General features: G+C 36.7%; 1 protein-coding gene across 2 annotated transcripts in view; it reads right to left on the minus strand.

Annotated features, from left to right (window-relative positions):
* Positions 1-26,050, minus strand: part of LOC134531680 (mitochondrial uncoupling protein 4) — a 92,567-nt gene that overhangs the window by 50,978 nt on the left and 15,539 nt on the right. For both annotated transcript variants that reach the window (XM_063367480.1, XM_063367481.1), the window contains exon 4: positions 11,912-12,034. In XM_063367480.1, coding sequence (XP_063223550.1) covers positions 11,912-12,034 — 123 coding nt within the window. The remainder of the gene's footprint in view (positions 1-11,911; positions 12,035-26,050) is intronic.

Genomic DNA, 26,050 nt, shown 5'->3' on the forward strand with positions numbered 1-26,050 from the left:
CATTGTCACAAACAATCAAGTAATCTCGTTTGATGCAGTCTGCTACATGTGGAGCCATGTGTCCATTTGACACAAAAATGTCTAATGCAGTGGTAATGCGTGAGTTTCTTAATAGACTACTTCTGATGACTTCAGGCGATAAACAGGATGCTCCTTTAACAATTTTACTTTTGAGTGGAGACTTCACAGTAAACTTTGAAAATATATGTTGTAAGTAACACCTGCATTCATTTCTAAACAACAACACTACAACCTCTTTAAGGTCTTTGCATGCTGCTTTGGCACCAAATCCTATATCTATATTGCTCACAGCTTTCAAGACATCTGAATTGTATACATCAACATTTGTCAGCTGAACACCCGATTTGATGTCTTCTACCACATTTTTCTTCAAGATGCGAGTGCCAATGCCTATCAAGAGAGACAACGTATCTTGATAGAGCAGCGGAAATAAAGCATCATTGGACTGGAATTTCGTTAGAAAAGGCTCTAGCTGCAATGAAACTGATAGAAGAAATTCCAACTTTGCAAACAATAGCTTATCTTTCAAGGCTTCTTTCACTCTTACATAACACTGAGAATTCGGGGGATTTTTCTCTACTGCACTGACATATTTCACAAGTGATGGAAACATCTCAATGGCTCTTTGAAGTACTCTTGAATTTTCAACCCATCTAACTTGGCAGAACTTGAGTGGGAAAACTTCAGAAGCAGTTTTCAGAGTGTATTCAGCTCTTCTAACCGGAAAATCCCTGAACAGATAGTACACAGATCGCAAAAATTCATGTATTTTCCATCCTACTGTAGTGTGTGCTGTTTTATAAGCCCCTTGCACAACATGTAAAGGGCATGTTCCAGTATCAAAAGGCTTTCCATTTCCATCCAGCTCGTTACCAATACTGTCTTGCAAGTCACGTAAAAACTTTAAGTTCACGTTAGGCCCATCAACAGATACTTGCAAAATGTGATTTAGGGGCAAACCTAGATTGGCCATAGTAGTTGTGAAAGTTTCCAACAAATCTTTTGCTGTTGCTCGTTGAAGAAATGTTGATCTCAGGTACTTGGTCACAACTGCATTGCAATCTTCATCCCAGAAACGTACAATCAGATCCATTTGACCTTTCTGACTAATTTTATTTAAACTTTCATCGAGGGAAATAGCAAAAAAATTTGCATTTTTTACTTCATCTACAAGTTTACTTTGAAAATAAGGTCCAAGACCATAAGTAATAACATAGGACAATTTGTCCTTTTGCATCATGAAATTTTTTGCAATCAAACTATCGGGGAACATGTACGGAAACAGTTCAGAACTTGATCCTGAGCCACGTGAAGACCCATGAGTAACTACTTTATTTAAAGCCCAAACAATTTCTGCCTTTGCTACGTCATCCTTCAAAATGAAATTGCCTAGGCCTATGCCAGAAGTACCTGCACATTCAGTTCTTTTAGTATCACTATTAGTTGTTCCGCTAGAACAGTCATTCTGTGTTTCAGTGTTCATTGGTGAAGTACCTGTTGTCAACACAGATGGAGCATCATTTTTCTTAGAAAATTGCAGTAATGTTTGCTTACCTTTAGAGATTTCCAGGAGTTTCTGAACATGTTTTTTCCCCTTTTCATGAACTTTAACACAGTATACACCACCATGGGAAATACCAAAGTCGCTTCTACAAATAGTGCAATAAGCTTTGTATTGTGACTTTTCTACAGGCCTAAGCCAAGACGTCCAATTTCCTTCTATTGCGCAAGGCATTTTGAACCACTGATCTTGGAAACTGCACTTTCCAGAACTTAAGTAAATAATTAACTGTAACTTTTTGTTACAACAAACTCTTCCATGTTCCTAAATAGCACATGATACATAAAAGTCAAGAAATATTTTGCACCAATTACAGAAAACACCTTTTGGCCGATCTATATTTAGTACCACGTGCTAAAACGTTGCAGTGGCGATTAATTAGAAAAGCACACATCGATTTACTGGTAAATAACGCACGGAACGTTTTTACTATAAACTCAGTTAACTGGCACACAAACAAAAACGTTTTCTTTCCGGTTTTATATTCACAAGAATTACAACAACATGAGTAGCCGCCGTGTGTTCAGTAGCCGCCGTGTGTTCAAAGCGGACGGTCGTGTGTGTGCGATCGCGCTCCGTGTATATCTGTTGTTTTGTGACAAAATCAGTATTAATAATTCGCTACTTAATCAGTCTGACTTCTTGGGGTTCCCCTCAACCCTAAATGATGCGTGTACTTTTAATCACGATCTAACTCATCCGAGTATGTTTCGATCACCCACGAAAAAAACTCCTACTAATGCGACGGGATCATGTGATAAACCTATGTACGAGCTACGTATCGAACCATTAAAGTCAGATCAAATAAATATGGAAGCTCTATATAATCTAGTGAATTCTCTAAGTGTCAAAGTTGATGAACTAAAAAGTGAGAACCTCGTGTTAAAAACGCTACTCCTTGATTCCAGAAAGAAACTGTCAAAATTAGGCAAGAAATGATACAAATAAAGGAACATTTATCATCAGGTAAAGACCATAATGCAACTTATAGTCAAGTAATTAAGAATTCTTCCACTCACAAGACAGCGGAACGTGTAATTTCTCAACGGGACACGGTAAACCGCAGCCAGCCGCGTGACCTACTTACCAGTCAGCAGGAATCCCGATGCGTCATGAGACACGATGACAAAGAACGTGTCGACAGTACACCATTCACGTTAGTGGAACATAGGCGCAAGTCCAACACAAGAGATACCAGTGACATTAAACGTTCAACGGAAATGAAGAAAACTCCTATGAAAATTGGGATTCGTAACATTTCCACACTTAAAATGATACCCAAACCAGCACCCAAAAGAATGAAAGCTCTTTTTGTGACTCGTTTCGACCCAAGTGTACAAGAACAAGAAATTGTAGAATACATCTCAAGTGAACTGAACTTAGATCATATTAAAGTAACGAAGATGAAAACTAAATTCAATTCATATGCCTCCTTCCATGTTCAGGTTTTAGAAGAGGACTTCAGTCGAATTAATAACATTGTGTTTTGGCCCAGCGGCTGCCTAATAAGCCCCTTCTATGGTAAATTACACCCAGAACAAATCTTGAGCAACTCATCCACTACCGAGGAACTAAACACCTCTACCTGCAACATCGCAACTAATTCTACTGCTATTTCTAAGCCTACATCTGCTCCTACTTCTGCCTTAGCGCCTGGAGGGGCTTCTCACTAGTTCAGTGTGAAACTTAAAAATGAGGAGTTTATTTTATTTTATCAGAATGTAAGAGGCTTGAGAACCAAAGCAATTGAATTTTTTGAAAACATCTCGCGTAGTGATAATGATTTAGTATGTCTAACTGAAACTTGGTTCACCGATAATAGTCTGAATTCTCATTATTTCAACAATAATTACCTTATTTACAGATCTGATAGGGACCCTGTATTAACTTTGAAGAGTAGAGGTGGTGGTGTCCTGACTGCTGTTAATAAACATAAATTCAAAAATGTAACATCTACGCATGAATATGACTATCCAGGAATAGAAGCTGTCTGGATAAATATAAGAACACATGATAAACCTTTAATCATTGGGAATATCTATATTCCCCCTCAAACAACTCCTTCAGCTTACACTTCATACTTTGAGGCCCTTGAAGATAAGTTTGTGAATTCTGATGTCTCTTTATTAATAATTGGTGATTTTAATGTTCCAGGCATTGTCTGGCCTCAATTACATACCCAAAATATAGTTCATTCAAATATTAAGTCGAAAGCCAGATCATTAATCAACTTTGTATCAGCAAGAGGTTTAATTCAGCTTAATCAAACTCAACCTTCGGCCCAACTCTTGGACCTATGTCTCACTAATATTGAATCATGTCTGGTTAGCAAAGCTCTGGAACCACTAGTTAAAGAAGATAGCTTTCATCCTGCATTAGAGATAAACTTCCAATTTGATATGTCAATAAACGATAATACACCGTCTTCATATAAAAACTATAAGATTGGTGACTATCTCGGCCTTTTTATTGCTCTTAGGGACCATGACTGGTCAATTTTATACAATTCTAAAAATATAAATACCATGGTTGACTACTTAACGTGTACAATGAATGATCTTATAGATTTATTTGTACCTACTACTATTAAAAAGGCTAAAAAATATCCCCTATGGTATTCCAACCAACTAATAAAATCTCTTAAGAAGAAATCGCACTATCATAAATTATATAAACAAAATCTGAATCCTTTTTACTATTTATTATTCTCAGATTACCGTAAGGAAACTAAATCACTTATGTGTAGGGATAAAACAAACTGGCTTTGTAATATTAACAATAAAATTAAGCAAAACCCTAAAAAATTTTGGAATTATGTTAAAATAATGAGAAAGGGTTATAGTCAGCATCCCTCAATTAAAATTAATAACTCAATTACGGATAATAATTATTTAATTGCAAATTCCTTTGCTGAATATTTTTCAAGTGTCTATGTTACTACAAATAACACAAATAACCAAAACATATCTCCTTGTTGTTCATACAATATTCCAATGTCTAATATCTCGATTAGTTTAGTCCTATGGAGTATAAAAACCTTAAAATCTACATTGTCCACAGGACCTGATAACATACCAAATTTTATCATCAAAGGTTGCTCCTTAATCCTTGCTCCTCTCTTACAGCATATATATAATTTCAGTATTCTAAATAGCATCTACCCTGATAAATGGAAAATTGCCAAGGTTATTCCTGTACACAAAAAGGGCAAAACTTCTATTGTTTCAAATTATAGGCCTATATCCCTGTTAAATGGATTTGCCAAAATTTTTGACAAAATAATATTTAAACACTTAGCGTTTAACGTAAATAATAGATTGTCTGATTCACAGCATGGGTTCAGAACAGGTAAAACAACCATGACAAACTTAGTCTCCTTTCTTAATCCTATTTATTCAGAAGTCATCACACGTGGTCAAGTAGATGTTTGTTACTTTGATTTAGCTAAAGCTTTCGACACTGTTAATCATCAAATACTACTAAGTAAATGTTCCAAAATTGGGCTAAGTGATAAATATTTATCATGGTTAACAAGCTATTTAAATAACAGAAACTTTTATGTTTCAGTACAGAATATAAGTTCAGATCTCCACCCAAGTCCTTCTGGCGTCCCGCAAGGTGGCACACTATCTCCTTTACTTTTCAATATCTACATTGATGATATAATATCTGGATTAAAGAACTCAGTTGGCACTCTTTTTGCCGATGACTTAAAGATATATAGAAAAATCTCTTCATATCATGACAGCTATCTTCTACAATGTGATATTACAGAAATTGCAAATTGGTGCACAAATAATTTGGTCAATCTAAACATGGAAAAAACTGCTATCATTACCTTCTCTAGAAAAACCTACCCATTGCAATATGAATACAAACTTGATAACTCACCTATTAAAAAATCTCAACATGTCAAAGACCTAGGAATTTTACTGGATCAAAAACTATTTTTTCATCTTCACATTGAAAACATTATCTCGGTATCTAACAAAATACTTGGTCTAATTAAATTTATCACCTTTAACACCTCCAATATTGACTCTATTCTCTCCCTCTATACAGCTCTAATAAGATCAAAACTTGAATATGGTTCTATTATATGGAACAGCATCAATAACACTGATATTGAAAAGCTTGACAGGATTCAATCTAAAGTATCTGACTATATTAACAAAAAATTAAATACCATCAATAACATAGATTTAAATTCCCTCCTTGGTTCATTATCAACTAGAAGAAAGATCTTAGATGCCATTTTTGTCTTCCATTGTTATTATGGTAATCTTATATGTCCTCATATATTTGATGTTACTGGCATTAAAATTCCTTCTTTTAATAGCCGTAACCCACCTTTTTTGTGCACACTTTTAAATACAAATGATATTATATATAGACTTGTTAACAATTTTAATATGTATGTTAATCACTTACAACCTACCAGAGAGAAAAAACTTGTTAAAAAAATTATTATTTCGGCATCCAAAGATTAATTATCTTTATGCTCTAATGTTATTACCTAAATTATTTAATACCAGATGTATTAATCTAAGGATACCAACTGTATTTTTCCACATAATATTATATGTTCTGTATTTATACATTTATTACTCTCATGAAACATTTTTGTTATTTTAAGTACTTTTCAGAAGTTAAGCACTCATATGGATATTTGTATGTTATGTTGTCTTGTCTTTGTTTGTCCTACTTTTTGTTGTTCTTATAATTTATTGTTCTGTTCTGTTACTGTATTTGTTTTTTTTACATGTCTTACATGTTGTGCCCACCGTTGGAGCCTTGTGCTGTTGGTGTGGCATGTAACAAATAAATAAATAAAATAAATAAATAAATAAATAATTAGTAAAATCCACGCCACTTTACACAACACAAGTCGGCAGCCATTACAAATCTACGTACAAATCCAAACATCCGTGTTTCAAAGACAAAGGAAACAGCAAACAGGAAAGCACTATCGAATAGAAGATATCAACGTCTGCTTCCGCGAGACTATCGATGCGCATATGTCGATTTCTACACCCGCAAACTATCGATTTGTATCGAAACGTTACGTACGACGGGTAAATAAACATTAATCCGTGACTTCCACAACAATTGCGCCACTTTTTCGGTACTTCCGTGATCAGCGCTTCATTATAGTTACTTTTTGGTGACTTCCGTGACCTGTAGACACCCTGTTGGAACATTTGAAATCTGTGAAGAAGTCAAATATAAACAATGGTTATCAACCAATAGATGTCAACTTCTATAACTTGTAACTACACCTGAAGAATTTTGTGATAATTTATTGGAAGGACTTAGTGGCTTAAAACTACATCATTACACATCAAAACAACAATCTCAGTATCTAAAATCCCTAAAAGAAAACCTTCAAGAAAATGAGTGTATTATCATGGGTGACTTCTCAGAAAACTTTACATTTGTAATGCAAGACGAGATCCAAAGTTACCATTGGGTTAACTCTCAAGCCACTCTTCACCCTTTTGTCCTGTATTTCAAGTCTGGAGGTAAACTGGAAAGTGAAAGTTATTGTATAATTAGTGATTCATTAGAACATAGCACTGTTGCCTTTTATTGTTTTCAGAGGATTATCCTGCAGCACATAAAGTCATCATACATTGGCATTATTAAAATCTTTTACTTTTCAGATGGCTCTGCAGCACAATATAAGAATAAGAAAAACTTTATCAATCTTTGTCACCATGAAATAGACTTTGGTTTGAAAGCAGAATGGCATTTCTTTGCTACTTCTCAGGGCAAAGGTCCATGTGATGGAGTTGGGGGTACGGTGAAGCGGTTGGTGACTAAAGCAAGTCTTCAGCGTACACTAACTAATCACATTGCAACTCCTATAGAAATGTATAATTTTTGTAAATCACAAATCAAAGGAATCACTTTCTTTTACCGCACTGAAGACAATTTAAAAGAAGCCAACAAATTTCTTCAGCCTCGTTTTGACAATGCTATTGCAGTTGGACAAACAAGAACCTTGCACAGTTTTGTACCTGTGGATAAATTCAGTCTTAAAGTTCAACAGACATCCATATCCACCGAATTTAAAATAGTGCCCATCAACAAAGAAATTCCTCACATTGTACCTAAGGTAAATGATTATGTTTGTTGTGTTTACAATAACAATTGGTGGCTAGGACTTGTAACAGAAATTGCTGTGTTTAACATGGATCAAGAGCTACAAATACAATTCTTCCACCCCCATGGCCCAGGAACATCTTACAAACTTTCAACAATTGACACTGTGTGGAGGAAGAAGGAGCACATTCTCAGAATACTCTCCCCACTGGAGCTTACAACTGCTACAGGAAGAACACACAACATGAGTCTCTGCTTATCTTTACTTTTCGCCAAAAAGTCTCCTTAAATATTTTAAAACACGTATTCAACATTTAATTTAATGTTATTTATTTTTACTGAGCAATGAACATTTGAACCTTTATTTAAAACAGGTACTCAATTATTAATTTTTCATCCTACTTACTTGTACTGAAAAATAAAAGTTTCAGTAGTCGTTCATATTTCATCATATTCTATGCTCTGTAACTTTTTTGGTACTCAAATGATCAAAACAACTATTTTTTCCTTAAAATACAGTCAAACCTCTCTGAAACGACCCCTCATGGTTCCCAGGAATAGGGTCGTAATAGAGGGGGAGTCGTAATAGATGTTTTCCGAAATTTTCAGTTGATTTAACCCCCCCCCCCCCCCCACCCTTTTTTACTAACCGCTACTCGCTAAGACCAGCCGTACAATGGCAGGATGCTGTCACTCACAATGCTAGACGGCTTTGCTTTAAACCCACTTCAACCTTCCTGACAAGTCCGTCGCCCTACAGGCCACCTCTAAAGAAAATATGTCAAAAGACATTTTATTTTTACTGGTTAGTTTACATGTACATATTCTGCTTGCCATAGTTAAATACACTAGAACCCCGATGTCACAAACCCCGGATTTAACGAAGCAGTGATTTTACGAATACATTCTCGGGAACCGTCAAAAAATTGGACATTTTGACCAAAATGTGAAAATCAGAAAAAAAATTAAAAAAAAAAAAAACGAAAGTTAAAGGTCATTAAAATCTGTTAATTTTAACACACAGCGTATTTTTGTGTCGGCTTTAACACTTACAATAATGTTAATGTAAGAATAGCAAAAAAATAATGGGACATTTCCTTTAAAAATATGGCAGCGGTAGGTTCTGCAATGCGAGTGGGCGCACACTAAGTTCGCCCGGCTGGCTGGCGGCAGCGACTTCGACGCATAAGCTCACCCCTCCCTCCCCTCGTTTACATTCTTCAAGGCTAGCTCATCCCTCCCAGTCACACAAACCATCTAGTGTCCTCCCTGATAACACGCCAACTTCGCTCCCCTTTGAAAAACCTTCAGTGAGAAAATGCTCATTTCACCCTCCCTTCTCCCGTAAAATTGGGCTATTATGAATGGGGTACTAAAGCGGTGAGGGATGGGTAAGGTCGTTGTTAATATTTTCAGACCCTTCCCTCCCCGGCAAACACGCCCAAAAAAAAGTATGTCAAAATATGTCACTTTTCACACCAAGTTCGAGTTCAGTCATCTCTGGCAAGGAATTTACAAGGTTTCAAACTTAAATATAAATGAATTTTAATAGCATGAATGAATTTTAATGTCACCAAACAAAGCATAAAACGACCCAATGCATGGTGGCTTCGTTATTGCTCGCGCGAGAGGCGAGACGTGGAATGTTAGATGAAAGATAAGTGCGGGGGAGACGGCAGCCAGTGTGTTTCCTGCGTGGGGAATAAATGGCGTAGCCTTTTTTTTAATGCTGGGTTGAGCGACCTTTTTCTGTCAACCCACGGGAAAAGATAATTGCATGAGCTGTCAAAATAAACATCGCTGTTGCAGTTAAAACGAGTCGAGGCGGGCGTGCATCCAGTCGGTCGCTGTGTATATCTACTCGAAAAACATAACATCTCAATTCATAACCAGATTCCTTATAACCTACACGTATTGCCGGATGTTTTCAGCCTGATAAATGCAAGTTCTTTAGCCACATTTTGAATGAAAACAACTGGCAGGCCAGTGTTGTGCCCTGTTTTGAAGCTTTTATCAATTTGCTGACAGTTTTAATATATTTTTACTCTCATTAAAATGAAGCAGATAACGTGATTGTTAACAAGTACAAGCAGCATCCAAGATCGGCCGCAGCGCACGGTACGGCATTGTATTAATAGTAATTAATATTTAATGGTATTTTATTTATTAAGTCATAATACACAAAATCGGAAAAATAACCCTGCATAAGCCATCAACAATAGTTCACAAATTCAAGCCAGAAAATATACCAAATCGGACTTCAAAAACTAAGCAAACATTGTCAACCGATAGTAATCAAAATCAAGAGAAATCCAGCAGGTAGCTTTGCCTTAACTGCGTACCACACTAGACACTCCCAAAAAGCTAAACGTAAACACGTTGCCACAAAAACCTTTATCTGCACCCTGCCGTCAAAGGGACGTGGAATGGGGGTTGTTAAGCGCTGACAGCAGTCGACAGGAAGTGGTATTTATTTTTAGATATGCGCTGCTACGGCAGTACAGCACTCGGCAAGAGAAACGCAGTAACACGCTACTCACCACAAGAAATTTATTTTCTGTCGGATTTTCTTCGGATTTTCGGCAGTTTTTTTCACGGTTCCTCGAAATCGGGTTGTAATAGAGAGGTGGTCGCAATAAATGGGGTCGAAACAAAAAGGTTTTACTGTAGTTTCTCAGGAGATTTATAAATTATATTAGTTTAGATTTTTTAATTTGGTCCCACATAAAGTTTTTTTGCCCTGAAAATTCCATTTTTTTTCAAAATTATCAATTTTCAGGAATTTTTTACAGTGTAGGACTGTGAGTATCATGATGTTTTTGCTGGCACACAAAGTGGCCATAGGGATGAATCACAGGGAAAAAATTCATGTTGTTCCTCAAAGTCCTACATTAAATTTTTTATATTTTAAATTACTGAAAATCAAAGATTTTTTGGTTAGTTTCATAAATTTACAAAGTAGTGAAGAATGCAAAAAATATCCTATTTCAATAAGCCAAAAAAATGTACATTCAATGAGCTTTTCAATGATATGTGTACGAGGTGTATAGCTCTTAACAAAAAAAAGTTATGGCCTATCAAAAAATACCTAAATTGATGGTTTTACACCATACTTTTAAAAGAAAGTTAGCTTTATTTCAGAAAGTATTAATAATAAAAATGTAAAAATTTGGGGTTTTTCTTAGGAAAGGTAGTTGTGAACACTAACTAAGTTTCGGGGGAATAAAAATTAATGCAGTAACACACATTTGTATATGTCTTGTGGAATGACTCTGTTAAGTTTTTTTTGCCTAAAATTAAGGGTGCAACGTATACGAAGGGGCGACTCTTCTGTAGGTAAATACAAATAAATTTCAAAATATAAGTATTTATTCCATAAAACTGTCTAATCAAATGAAAATGTCTGTGAAATATTGGACAAGTGTTTACATAAACTGAGGCACCATAAGAGCACCAACAGTTTATAACTCGCAAGGAGCTAAATATACTCTCACTCTCTGATCCAACACCACCAACTCGTTGTTACATAAGTTCGCTCCCTATCTCAGGTGCAATTCTGCAGACCAGCATGCCACTCTTCTCGTTTGAATACCAGCCCCTCCCTCCCTCCCTCCATCACCGACGTGGCCGGACAACCACAACACTGGACCCTCGTCTGGCGAGCAGTTTCGGTGTATCACGAGCAGTCTCAAACAGCACACTAAACTAACTTCTATAAAATATACTGTTAGCATCCAGTAAGAGACACACGTGTTTCTAGATCCTAAAACTTTATTTTTATAGAAAAGAAATATAATTTTGTAGATTTAAAGCTTAAAACAGTCAAATTACAATCCCACATACATTTATATTGGTATTTTAAATAATTGATTCTATGATCCATAGACATTTGTAAAAAGAGAAAAGAAAAAAGAATAAACTTGCAGATGCAATGCACAAAAAAATGAGAGTAATAAAGTGTCCAATGTCTACATGATAAAACACATTGTTTGCTTTACCTTTCAACACGCCAATGCACGCTAGCTAACTTTATTAACTACATATTTCTGCAGTCCACACCTGAAACACAGAATAGAGCCATTCACTAGTGCTCAAGTCCAGGAACGCTGGCAGCTGACATACTTGGTGAGCCACTCACAAGAAACAAGCTATGCTAATGTGTAGCAAGCTTGGATCTCGTCCAGACTGCACGTGTACAAAAGAGAGAGCCACAACTTCACTAACCGTGGAGCTTTCCCGAGCAGCCGCCTCCGACCCTCCATCTGGATCTGTACTTTGATGAGGTCCGTCGGGCTGGCAAAGAACTGTGCAATGGCACCCGATGTCACACCGCTCATCGCTGACTTCCTACAACAAAATAACCCAAGTCCATGTTTAGATAATCACCTTCTGATTATTACAACATTTATGTAGGTTTCCTGCCTGTTATTTGAACCTTTTAAATATTCCCACATTGTACAGCAGTAGGAAACACTGAAGACGAATATCAGTCAAAGTCAGAGACCAATAACATATTTTTTGTACATTTAAAACTACATTTCAAGCTGCAACTTCGTTGCTGAACTTTATGGACTATCAGTTTAACTATATAGTTTTGCAATGGTCTGTCGCTTGAATTATTATATGCTAGTTTATGTTTTTTTCTGTGATGCCCCATTCCATAAATGATACTAGGAAACAGATATTCCTAGAGATAATAACAGGGCAGTAACACTAGTGCCACAAGACATCTTTGTTATAATTATTATGCCTCGTACCTGGGGAAGTTGTAATAAACTATAAGGTCACCGAAACTCTGTCCACTCCAGGATAATAATTTTCATTTTCAATCAGAATTAGTAATAAATAATATATATTGTTATATTATATATATATTAATTAGTAATAAACCTAAAAAATATATCTCAGAAAAAAAATTTATTATCAAGAACAATGAGCTACAACATTGTGGGCGCATAGAAAGAGTTTTCTCTGAAAATCCCAACATTTCAAGGTTGTAGGAATAACAGCACTTGGAGGCATGGTTAAAGACATTACAGTCCTAAATATTCTCACATTAGGGAGACAGGTAAATTGGCTGCAGACCCACTGTCAATGACACTTAACATGCCCCTCTCTTTTGGTTTCAAATCAAGTGTGAAAGTCGAGACAGGACTGAAAGGAAGCCAGCTAGAAGCAAAATCAGTGATAAATGGAACTCAGAAAACATGGAATGCTCACAATTTCTTTCTTTAACTTCATCTTTCTCTCCAATTTGTCTCATTGTTTAGAACTAATAACTTAGTCTGCCAAACATTACATTTGAAAAAATATACAACTGTGTATTTATAAGTAATTTATGATAAAGTATTTCTCCTGAACATAATTTGGTAAAATTTACATGGTGCCACAAACATAAATATACCACTTAAAAAAATGTCAGTAAAGGATAAACAAAATTACATTTTATTGCAACTGAGTCACTAAATAAAGCCAATATGATTGATACAGAGGCCAGGTCCTTGGCTTCTAGCCCTGTGGTCACTGGTTCAAATTCCATCTTGAGCACACAAGTACGTAGTATCTTACTAAATATTCCAATATATGGCAGAAATTAAAAATATTCTCTAAAATAAAAATATTAATGACAATATTGCTTCTACTTTGATCAACTTTTTTAGATAGGTGCCTGCTAAAAGTGTGGGGCATTATTCTGCACTGCACCAATCCCTCTCTTAGCATGTCTTCAGACATTTTACTGCCCGTCTTGACTAGCACGTCTGTAAATTTCAGTTAGCACAAAATCGCCACAGAAAAAAAAAAGTCGGGAATGACGCCACGAAGTCTGTTTCTACTCGGTACACAACAGATGTACCTAGGCATACAGTTACGCATACGAGGGAGGAAGAGATGCGCACGCAGGTCAGACTACACTATCGGCTGTTGTACAAACATCAGCTATGGCAAGTAGGACGAACCAGACTGGTTAAAACAAAGAGAAAAATTTAGACACACTCCCATACAGAAAGAAATGATCAGGAAAATGACAGTAAGATGGAAACATGATTTACAAAACACTCCAGGAAGAAGCTATTTTGTCCATTTACAAAAGGTATGAGGATTGATTGCATGATTTTGAGATTCAGAGAAAATTAGCATATGAAGCCTGAAAAACAAGAGAGAAGGTTGTCGACTAATGAGCTTCTCGTGGCAGAGAAGTATTTCATGAAATTTTTTTGTAAGTAAAGCACTCTTATTGAACAAATCTACATTACTTAAAAACACTGTGCACTTTTCAAAGATAGTGAAAAATTTTAAGGGTTTTAATGGCCAATGGTCCTTCCAAGAGATCACAAAGTAACCAGATTGAGTGCCCATGCTGAAACTCACATCCCCCTTTCAGAACCGCAAATGTAAAAAAGATATAAAGCAAATGGAGATCGTGGGAAAGAGTGAGGGATGCTTCTGCAGGACCTATCACCCTAAGAGATGGAAGGAGGGGGTGGAATGTGTACACAGTGCTGTGCATTTGGGAATTGTCATCTCTCAGTACAAGCTGCTTTCTTCTTAATCTTCAAAGATTTATTTCCTATCATGGCAGCACCAAGATTGTGTACAATGATAGTGGGACATTTTAGAAGCACAGTTAATTTGATTTAAACCTTGACTGGAAGACAATTTAAACTGAAGCTGTTAGCCTACATATTCAGTTATAGTATATTTCAACCACCACCACATCCTGGTGGGGTGGCTGCTGAAAACTTTTAGTGCAAGTAAAAAATAATTTGTTATTGGGTATTTTAAGTAAAGCATCCTTGAAATAGGATAATGTTCTGAGTTTTTGTGTGATTGTGAGGGAACACTGAACTAGAGATGACTAAAATACCTGTCAGATAATATACACTCTCTTGTACTGTTAATACAGTGAAACCCGGTTATAATGTTCCCGCATATAATGTTTTCCTGCTTATAATGCCATATTTTTTAAGTCCCGGCAATTTCCCCATAAGTGCAATGTATTTATTTCCCGTTTATAATATTGTCGCGGTCTGAAAATTTCATTACTTTTTTTTCTTAAATTTATTTTACTTTTGTATCTCGTTAGGTTAACGTGTTGGTGTACGTGCGCGTTTCCAGGCTCGGCCGGTTGATTTCGACACGCTGGTATTGGAATATAGGTTACTGCGATAGAAGTTTACTGGCACCGCGGCTTTTGCGAAGCTGCGTGGTTTGCGTTTTCTCGCGGGCCACTGGCCAGGGCTCGCCGAGGGATTGCACCACGTTGTTCCAAAAAAACCTGCTGCGCTACGCTAGTCTCTTGTTTGTCGTTCTGTTTGTTCTGCCACGCGAGGCTTTTGTGTACTCGTTTCGAGGACTCTGTCCTGATTAGTGTTGCCATCTTGCGTCCGAGTTTGGAAACGTAGACTGAAAAAAACAGCAGACTTCGCTTGTTTTCCATTTTTTCCTGTGGGAAGGGGGGACAGCCAGTTCCCCCGTGGCTAAGTTTTCCCGGTGTTCGTGTTTTTTTTTTCCGGCATGGCCTAATTTCGTAGTTAAAACCTCCTTCCAGGGAGGGGCCGAGGCTTTTTGCCTGGGGACCTCTCTGGAAGCCGGGTCCACGTCGGTTTGAAACAACTTTTCTCCGTCTCCAGTCAGAGGGTAAGTGATTTGGCAGTGATGGATAGGGAGACTAAGCTTCGGGCTGGACGATCTTCGTTGTAATGTTGCAGAACCCTGCCCTCCTAATTAAATAATTTTTCTTTTAAACTATGTAAACAATAATAAGTCAATGTTTTTTGAGTGATGTATAAGTTAGGAAACAGTATATTCAGAAATTATGGATACTAGTATATGTTATTTTCACCTGCTATGTTTTTAAGAAGGTATTGATTATTTTATTAGACATTTTCTATCATTAGTAATTTTTATGTAATTATTCACAAATGAGCCGTTGTACTAGATTTTTACCTGTTTAGGCCTACTTTTTCAGGTTTTTTCTCAATAAGTTTAATTTTGTAAAGTAATTCGTATTATAATTATTGTTCTTTAATTTTATTAACGTGTTGTAATAGAATTATAAATCACGGGACTGTGTCTGGGCTTGTGTGATGGTTAGAAAGAGAGGCATGAGAGGCCTGTAAGTGTGAGTAAGAAAGAAACAGTGCTTCCCCGCCAACCGAGATAAAGACGGTAATTCCCCCCCTGTATGGGAACTGAGTGATAACTGCTCTCTCACGGTGTGGGAGAGAGAACGAGAATGGGAGTCCCCGATTTCGAGGTGAAATTGAAAAGAGACTGATCAGGGGAAGCCCAGAGTTCTGTGTGTAAAAGGTTTTTTCATGTATTGTAACTTGTTCTGTGATTGGCTTGTATCTGTAAGAGTGAATGAAGCGTGCGTGTGATTGGTCGGTGAGGTCATGTGACGTCTACTCCCTGCGTGGAGGAGACGAGTTCATGAGATCACCAGTCGTCTGTCGAACGCTGGACGAGTAGGTCGCGTTCGATGGCTTCTCGCTAAATTATCATGTAATTTACGAAGAGATAATTTCACGTTGGTGGTCGGAGCCAGGCCTATATTTAAATCAACCTGATTTTCTTTTTTTTCGTTTTGGATATAACTTAATTAGAAATTGCGGCCACCTTCGTAGGCATGTTGGCTCGGGGCGGAGATTCGTTTTCGCTGGGTGCGGCCCTGTTCCAGGTCGCACCATCTTCGTGTACTTGCAGTAAAACATTACTTAAGGACTTCATCTACGCTATTATTTTTCGGTAATTTCTCATCATGCGAGCTACCAGCAGTTTTTCGACGGGCAGATATATGTGTGGAACGAGTGAATGAACTATTGTAAGTGTTTGGATTCGTCGGGGCATTCTGTCTAGAAAAATAAAAATAATAAAAAACATCAAAATTTGCAATCGGCGTTGAACTGTTTTATTTTGTATATAACGAACCGTTATATCGTCCTATACTTAATCTTTTAAGAAATAATGTAGTATTATTCCATCCCTATTATTTATTATTATTTGTTTTGGGAAAAATCGACGTCTGGTTATAAGCATGTATGTAGTGGTAACTGGGAAGTATACTGTTCCTCAGCGGAGCTGAGGGGAAGTATACTGTTCCTCAGCGGAGCTGCGGCGACGAGAGAACGGCCATGTTGTTGTAGCGATAATTGTTTGCTGGCTGACTTCACTTTAATGTGTATTTAATGTATTTATTTATTCGTGAATCTATTTGTTAACTTATTTATTAGTAATTCATTGGTTAACCGATCTATTATTAATTTGTTTATTAAATATTTGTTTGATTATTGTTATCCTAGTAAATAAAATCTGTGCTTGAATGAACTAATCATGTCTCTTTTCAGTACATAAATTATACCCTACACTTCCTGTATAGGGAGAAGACTTGGTCTCGAGTACCATGCCTACCAACGAGCTACAGTATCACCCCCCCCCCCCCCCCCCCCCCAATGTTATAGGTTATTTATTGTTTTGTGTATAGGTGTATGGGGGACGTCTGACGGAGTCCCGTCACAATATTTCACAAATTATGCTGTTCCCGCTTACAATGTTTGCTTTCTGAATCCAGTATGTGGCACAAACGGTTTTATAAATGTAACTATTCCAACCATTATTCAACCAATTTATATTAAACAATGTTAACACATAATAATTTTGTTTATGTTTACAGTCGTTATATATACCATAGATATAGATTGTTCAAATAGGTTTGTGTGCGAAAACAAAATGGAAGTGCGCCAGAACACTGGCGCTTCCAGTGAGCACTAGCTAATTAACTAACCCTGTGCACTGTAGGATTCGATACAATATCGAATACAGTACCATACACTCAAGTTTGCAGTGTTGTGTCTATTTGCATCTTCACCTAGGGAAACCATAACAAATAGTAAATATTTCCGTTGCTTATTAATCTTGTTTTATGACGCATGTTCTTATGTAGTTTTACAATATTCCGTATTAAATTTCATACAAAGTGCTATAAACTAAAATTATATTGTTTCACAAATATGATGTAGGTTTTTTTTTGTGAATGTACGGAGTTTAACAAGTAGGTTAAAAATATAGGAATTCATATTGGGATATATTCCTTTTAACGTGAAATTAATTTACTTAGCTTAATGAGTCTATCAGTAAACATTTAAAATACTATCGATGCTAAATTAGTGTTTCTTGTTTATTATGTTTTCCTGCTGATGTTTTTTTTTTCCTTGAAAAACATTATAACAGGGTTCTACTGTACCAGCAAGTTCATACAAGAGCAGTTGCAGATTGACAATAATTTAGATAAGATAAATCTGTCAAGATATTTCAATATCTACAGCTCCTTCATAGTGATTTGAGAGAGAGGTTCCAACAAAGTATTCAAGTCAGCTTCGAAATGCCCTGGAGAATGTAGTTGTTGTGGGAGCATAAAAGTAGGGCACGTGTTCTCACGACAACAGAGATGGAACGAGAAGTAATGCAGATGGCTGAGATCACTGCCACACAAGACATTTGATTACTTGTCTCACAACTTATGTCATAGACTGTGAGAAATATGGGCGGGTCTAACAGTTAATACAGGAATAAAGTGACTTGTGACAGCTCAGTGGTTGCTACTACTTATCAGTCTTAATTGATGTCAACTTAATGTGCAGGTACTTAATTAATTATTATTAAACCCTATAATTTAAATTTTATTACTATGAACACAATACATATCCTCCATTCATACAAAACAAAACAAAAAATTGTACTTATAAAATAGTAGGGTTGTGTGAAGCTTTGGAAAGATGAGGTCAAATTTAAAAAACTAATTTTCTTCAACTTCAGGAAAAATTGAAAAATGCTGAAGCTTCCAAAGTAGGAGCAGATTATGGTTAACCCCAATTTATTTTGTTGTCTAGGATATATAACAAACACTTGAGATATCAGAAACACGTGGGCAAACACATTTTAAGACATGGCGAAGCAAAGGAAACTTCCATAGATCTGACAAGAAGCATTCTGCAATGAATGTAAGAAATAATAACTCAACCATTTTGACATGTTATGACACTTTTTTGGTTAGCTATACACTGAAGTTCTCCAGGGAGCTACGTCCCTCCTACGAGTTCAATGTGACCCATGTAAGACTGCCCTTCCACCACGGCCCCACAGCGTTTAAACCTCCCGCTGAAATGTGTGTGCATGTGCAACATGTTTGAGACATAGCCAGCAGGGGCGGATCCAGGGCCGGGCGACCCGGGCAATCGCCCAGGGCCCCGCGCCTGCCCTCACCCTAGTACCTGTCATGTAAGGTGCTCGAAATTAAGTTGTACACCCCTAATGTTTATTAGAACCTCTTTTATAATATGTATTACCTGCAACATGCAGGGGACGAGTGTCAGATAATCGGGTTGGCAATATGTGGATCACATTACCTGACACTTGCTAGCAGGCGATGCTGATGTGTTTGCTTCAGGTTACAGTTATCACAGATACTGCGACAACAAGGCTTTGCTCTGATTGTCGTTTTCCTCTGATATATCTCTGGGGAAGAGCGGTGAAAAGTAAATACAGTTGTGCTTTTTTTGTTTTATGTTTATATTACTGCTGCCAGTTATCAAAGGAATTGAAAGTATAGGTCGCTATGTATACCCTAAACTTCCTCTCAACCTTCTCAATTTACGTGACTGTAGTCAGCGGCTGATAATTAGCCTTCCCTTCCCTTTTACGATATTCAAAAGTGGAGGGGGTGTTAATGTACGCATTACAGACCGAGTATTGTTATTGCAGTGTCGCCAGATCAGTGGAAATATTAAGTCATGTATCGTGCAGTGCACATTTTGAATCTCTATTCGTTCGTCCTGTTATTTTGTTATAACTACTTTCAATGGTATTTATTAATAGGGCTAGTTATTTTTAATTAGACAGTTTCATAATCAAGGCTGAAATTTTTATTTGTTAGTTTCAGTCAGATTAATTTACAATGACCTCTTGTAATCGTGACTTTGGTAGAAAATATGATTCTGGCAGTTCCAAACGGAAAAAAATTGAAAAAAAAAAAAAAATTAAGTGGCTCTTTAACAAAATATTTAAAGACTGATAAAATTACTGAAGATAAGGAACAGTTGTGCGTTCAAGATGCAATACCATTAACAGAAGTTAAAGACATAAAAATACCCAGTAGCCAAAGTGAATCTCCCCTGAAAAACAACGAAGTGTTGTGTTCCGAGTATATATCTGCGTCATCTGAATATCTGTGCGTGCGAGATTCAACGATGGCAGAGGAAGAAGTTACTGTCGCTGCAGAGGTAGGACTCAGTAGCCACAGTGATACACCTTTCGGAAGCAATGAGGTGATGTATCCTGAGTCGACGTCATCATCATCTGCACATGTGCCATTAGAGGATAACGATGCGGACTTCGACATCCGTGAGGAAATCGATACTTACCTACCAATGTAACTGTGAGTGACCCTTTTTTATGGCCTAAACAATTAAGTGTCTTACAAATAACTAGTATAGTTCAAAATGGCCCCATGAGGGTATACAATAAATCTTACCCCAAAAATGAAAGCGGTCGACATTTTACAGAAACACATGATATAAAAACACTTATAAATGGTGAAGAACAAGATAGGCTATGGTTAGTTTATTCCGAGTCGAAAGATGCTGTTTACTGTTTTGCGTGTCGTTTATTCTCTCTAAGACCTAAACCCAACAGTGCCCTTGGATCTAATGAAGGTATGAGTGACTGGAAGCATCTATCCGAGGTGCTCAAGTCTCACGAAAAGAGCAAGTGTCACAAATAATGCATGGTAAAATGGCTTAGTTTAAAAAACGGCCTTTCTTGTGATAAACTATTGATTCACAAACCCAGGCCCAGATTCGTTCTGAACAACAACGCTGGAGAGATATTTTAGAAAGGCTATTAGCTATCGTACAGTTTTTGGCTACTCATAACTTGGCTTTCAGAGGGCATGAAGAGAGGTTGTCCAATTGGAATAACAGTGGAAATTTTTTGGATTTGGTTAATTTGATTGCACGATTTGACCCAACATTGCGAGAGCACTTGCACCAAACTATAAACAAGACAGTTGCCAGAAACCACTACCTGAGTAAAACTGTTCAGAATGAATTTATCAACATAATGGCCAATCATGTTAGAGCTAAAATAATAGATAAAGTATTAAAGAATAAGTACTATGCAATCGTTTTGGACTGTACTCGAGATATAGCTCGGATTGAACAATTGTCAATAATTCTAAGAATAACAAACCAAGACACTGCAGAAATTGAGGAAAATTTTGTAGAATTTGTAGCTGTAGAAAAAACTACTGGTGAAAAGCTGGCCGATTATATAATGAACAAATTGGAGAAGTTAGGCTTGTCCATTGTCAACTGTAGGGGTCAAGGCTATGACAATGGTGCTAACATGCGTTGGGAAAAGAGCGGTGTACAAAGAAGGCTACTATACATTAATCCTCTTGCATTCTTTGTACCGCGTGGAAGCCACAGCTGGAACTGAGTATAGGGAGACGCTACTTCATCTTGTGCTCAAGCGCAGACATTTTTTGGTCTTTTGCAAAGACTGTAAGCAGTTTTCTCTCGCTCAAGTGAACGATGGGGTATTCTCAAGTCGCATGTCAACCTTTCTCTCAAACCTCTTTCCGAAACCAGATGGGAGTGCAGAATTGAATCTGTAAAAGCTGTGAGGTATCAGCTAAGCAATGTTTGTGATGCTTTGTCAAATCTTTGTAAGAGTAACACAGACTGTGGTTTAATAAGTGAGTGTAAATTGTTAGAAAACGAAATTACTACATACGAGTTTGTTGCATCTCTTGTGGTGTGGTACGATATTCTTGTCAAAATAAACACCATCAGTAAGGTATGGCAAAACGTAAATGTGCATTTAGGTGTGGCGGTTAAGCACTTAGAAACATTTGTCCAGTGGTTAGATGAATATCGTCTGAGTGGCTTCAATATGGCATTGTTAACAGCAACAGAAGTAGCAGAAGAAGTTGGCATCAATAGCATGTTTAAGAACAGCAGAAGACGGCATAAAAAGAAAATGTTCTTCTATGAAAGAGAAGATGAAGCTCCCGAGCATCCACTTTAAGATAATTTCAAAATAAACTATTTTCTGGTGGTAGTAGATGGAATACGAATGAGCTGTCAGCCAAGATTTGCAGCTTTGAAGACCTATAAAAGCAAGTTTGGCTTTATGTATCAAATCATGGGCCTACAGAACATGAGTGATGAAGATCTGAAGAATAATTGTCAAGAGCTACGAATTTCATTGAGCGCTGGGGATAAAAGTGATATTGACGCTGTGGAACTCTATGAGGAATTAAAAATGTTGGCCCTTGTCTACGATGGAGAAAAAGATGATGTATTTTCAGTTCTTAAGTACATTGTCCAAAATAGCTTGATAGATGTATACCCAAACATTTTTTTAGCATTGAGAATAATAAAGTAAGATTCCTTTGACAGTAGCACCTGCAGAAAGGAGTTTCTCCAAGTTAAAGCTTATTAAGATTTATATAAGAAATTCCATGACACAAGATCAACTATCATCTTTAGTCCTCCTCTCCATAGAAAACGAGTTGGCAAACAGTCTAGATTACACTGATCTCATAGAAGACTTCAGCCGGAAAAAATGTCGCAGGGTTACATTTTAATGAAGTGCAGTAAAAGTAAAAAGTCACAAGAGCTTGTTTTGTGAGATGAGTTGGTGTTGTAATATTTTACCTCGAAATGTTGTAGTTGGGTTTTTTCCCTAAAACCATTTATTTTCATAAGTGAGGGAAAAAAATTCACCTATGTGCTTTTTGTACCAAATTAATTTTACGACTAATTTACATAATTATATAGCCTAAACAGCTATATAAATTAACCCTCATTTACATGTGGCATATATTTGAGTATTTGTACAAAAACAATTCAAATTTATTTTCTTATTTTTATTTTTCTTCTTTGTATAATTTTATTTTATGTGAAAAAATATTGTATGTATGTAAATAAAAAAAAGGAAATATTATTGTTTTTTTTTTATTTTTTATATATTTTTTTATGATTTCACTTTTAAAAATATTCACAGCTTTTAGAGACTTACAAAATGACCAGATTTCACCAGAATTGAATTGTATGCATTAATAAAACTAACCCAATTACAATTTACCACGAAAGAAAATTTCTTTACCATCGTCGAAATTTAGGTTCCATGTAGGCTTAAAAGTTTAATTTTCTAATTTTCCGGGAGAGTGACCACAAATCCCCCTTTCCCCAGAGGTATTCCATACTCCAGTCTGTTAAGACCCCCCCCCCCTCCCTCCGAGATACAAGGGCCCCGCTGAAATAAATTGTCCAGGGCCCTGCAGAGTCTAGGTTCGCCACTGATAGCCAGTGTTACGTTCCCATAATTCCCAAAGTTAATGTTGTCAATTTCTATATTTATATAATACCCCAGATGTATGTGCTTCCATTTCAGAAGGTAAACTAAACAATATGATGTGCACATGAGGTTTAGAAACGCACATCTGTTTTAGGAAATTAATGACTAGGGACAAAATTACAATACAGTGAATTGCAATAAAACCGAAATAACACAGTAAAGCAGGTCAATACAGCATGTAATATCAAAATGCAAGTTAATACACCATTCAACACTAAAATGTAATGTATTCATACAAAAAAAATTGTGAGACTGAATATAATGCTGACCCAAACTTTTTTATTATGAGTTTATGAAAAAGACTTTATGAATTGGGAATTGCAATTCAAGTACAGATCACTCGAAAATTAAATATATATTATTTTTGTTCTATAGTATTTAGGAGACCCTTTTTAGTGCTACTTTCGTCAATTGTGATTTACATGGTGGTTATAATAAAAATTGTGTCATATGACTTTAGTTCAAAAGCGGTAATTAGAAAAAATTTGTTTATTATAACACTAGTTCAAAATCTGGTCGCTGTTCAGAAAGCATATAATAAGGTGATGGTGGGTGGTCCATCCATGGAGAGTGAAGTAGGAGGGGTGCCTTCCCCAGCAGCCACAGTGAACAAAAGCAAAACAACCCATTGACAAACACCATTTGCACCCTCTCGGTCCTGCATCTCTCATCTGTCACGCCTGTGCAGAGGTTCAGAAAGCCCCGAACTAAATGGTAGAGCACATAGTTTTTCAACTAAATGGAAGTTCAGGAGGTGGTAATTAACAACAGTCTATCGGTCTATACAGAAAATACCTGAATTATAATGCTATGACTTTACCACAGTTTTGATAAAATCACAGCATTATATTCAGATAAATACAGTAACTAAAAATAGGAAACAAAATCAGCAATTTTACAAAACTTCACTCAAATTACGGAAGATGTATATTAACTAAGGTAAATTCATTAAATGTAATCTATTCAGCACAAATTTTTTAACAAAATGTATGAATTAAAATATAAATACTTTATCTTAAAATTTATTAGAAAAACATTTTACATTAATGATGTTGGCATAGTTTCAAGAAATACAAAAAATTTGAATAATTATATTTATCTTTTTTTGAGTAGTTCTGTTCTAGATATGCTTAATACTATTCATTTTATTGTTAAAGTGCAAAATAAGGCAGTGTTGGTGAAATAAGTACAGGGTTTGTTCATAAAGTAATGAGACTGGCTGTTCCACAGAGCTCCAGTCGCCAGGAGAGCAATCCCTGGCAGGGGGATTTGTGGTGGAGGGGTATAAACATAAACAAAGCAACGGACCTAGTGGCAGTCATGTCTGCGCTTTGACGCAGTGAGGATCACGCGTGGCGCACAAGCTGTATTTGAGTTTTTGTCACTGCAGAAAACGTCCAACTGGAGCAGCGCTACGCGATTAAATTTTGCTTTCATCTGGGCAAAACTGCTTTCGAGCCGCTTGCCTTGGTTAAGGAGGCTTACAAAGACGACGCCCTGTCACGGGCCCAGGTTTCCCGGTGGTTCAGTGAGTTCAAGAATGGATGGGCTACATTTGAAGACATGGGGCAATCTGGACGCCCTTCAAACGAGTGGTTCGGACAAAAATGTGGCCAAGGTAAAAAATCTCCTGGACTCCGATTGTCATTTGAGTGTAAGATAAATCGCCGAAGACCTAAACATGTGAAAAAACAACAGTTCACAAAATTATTGCTAAATTGGTGCCAAAAACAATGACGAGTAGACTTTTCCCGTGAGATGTTGGAGCAGTTAGAAAGTGAACCGGACTTTCTAGACAATGTAATAACAGGTAATGAATCATGGGTGTTTCAGTACGACCCCGAAACCAAGTGCCAAAGTTTGGAGTGGCACACCTCGAACTCCCCGGTTTTTGGAAGCATTTTGTAATTTAGGCCCGTTTCATCTACATATAAGACTTGTTCAGGTATAAGATTCTGTTCTGTAACCAACTGCTCAAATTTTTGTACACATTCTTCAGCAGTATTATCATAGCTGAGAGTTTTTCCCCCTGCAATTATAACATGTCGAATGCCATGACGCAACTTCCATTTATGAAGCCACCCTTCGCTAGCACAAAACTTTTCTAGATCACCTCCCAACTTTTCATATAATTTTATGGCTTTTTCTTTTTCAATGGGGCCTGACAAAGGCGTTCCCTTGCGCCTTTCCTGACATAACCAAACCCATAACGCTTCATCCATAAGTTCAAGTTTTGGTTTTTTCAACATTTTTATACTTTTTAACATATGATCTGTCTCCAATTTCATTGAGTACGCTTCCAAATCTTTACGGTTCTTTTTCCAATCTTTTACTGTAGTCACCCCTACACCCAAATCAGAAGCTAGCTTAATAACAGACTCACCTTGGTCCAATCTTTGTAACACATCAAGTTTTTGTTGCAGAGAAACACAAAAACGTTTACGTTTTTGAGTTGCCATTGTCACACACATAACACCACAATAAAGCTATGCGTTATTGTGCATAAACACAAACAGTATTGACGTTAACAAACATAGAACAGTACAAGATTATAGTATGAGCACATTATACATTAACAATCACTCCTGAACTGACAGTTTACAACAAGAAAACATGTAGATGTGTCACTTTTTCAAGTCTGAACAGGCTCGCCAACCACGGAGACTAGGTCGGATATCCGGTGGAGTCGGTTGTGGGAAGGTCGGATATGAGAGGTTCTACTGTGTTTATATATAGATAGATATATATATATATATATAAATATATAAATTGCATTTCCTCAGAAAATGATTCATTAAAAAGTGGATCACAGACAAAGATTTTTGCTATTAAGGTTAGATGGGGGTCAGAAGTGTGAAAGATGTTCAGAATGAAAGGAATTAATTTTTAAAAGCAACATCATCTCAACTGCTCCAACAGTTTTCATGTTCATAGCTGTGAAGA

This window comes from Bacillus rossius, chromosome 5 (assembly GCF_032445375.1).
Source record: "Bacillus rossius redtenbacheri isolate Brsri chromosome 5, Brsri_v3, whole genome shotgun sequence".
Classification (NCBI taxonomy): Eukaryota; Metazoa; Arthropoda; class Insecta; order Phasmatodea; family Bacillidae; genus Bacillus; species Bacillus rossius.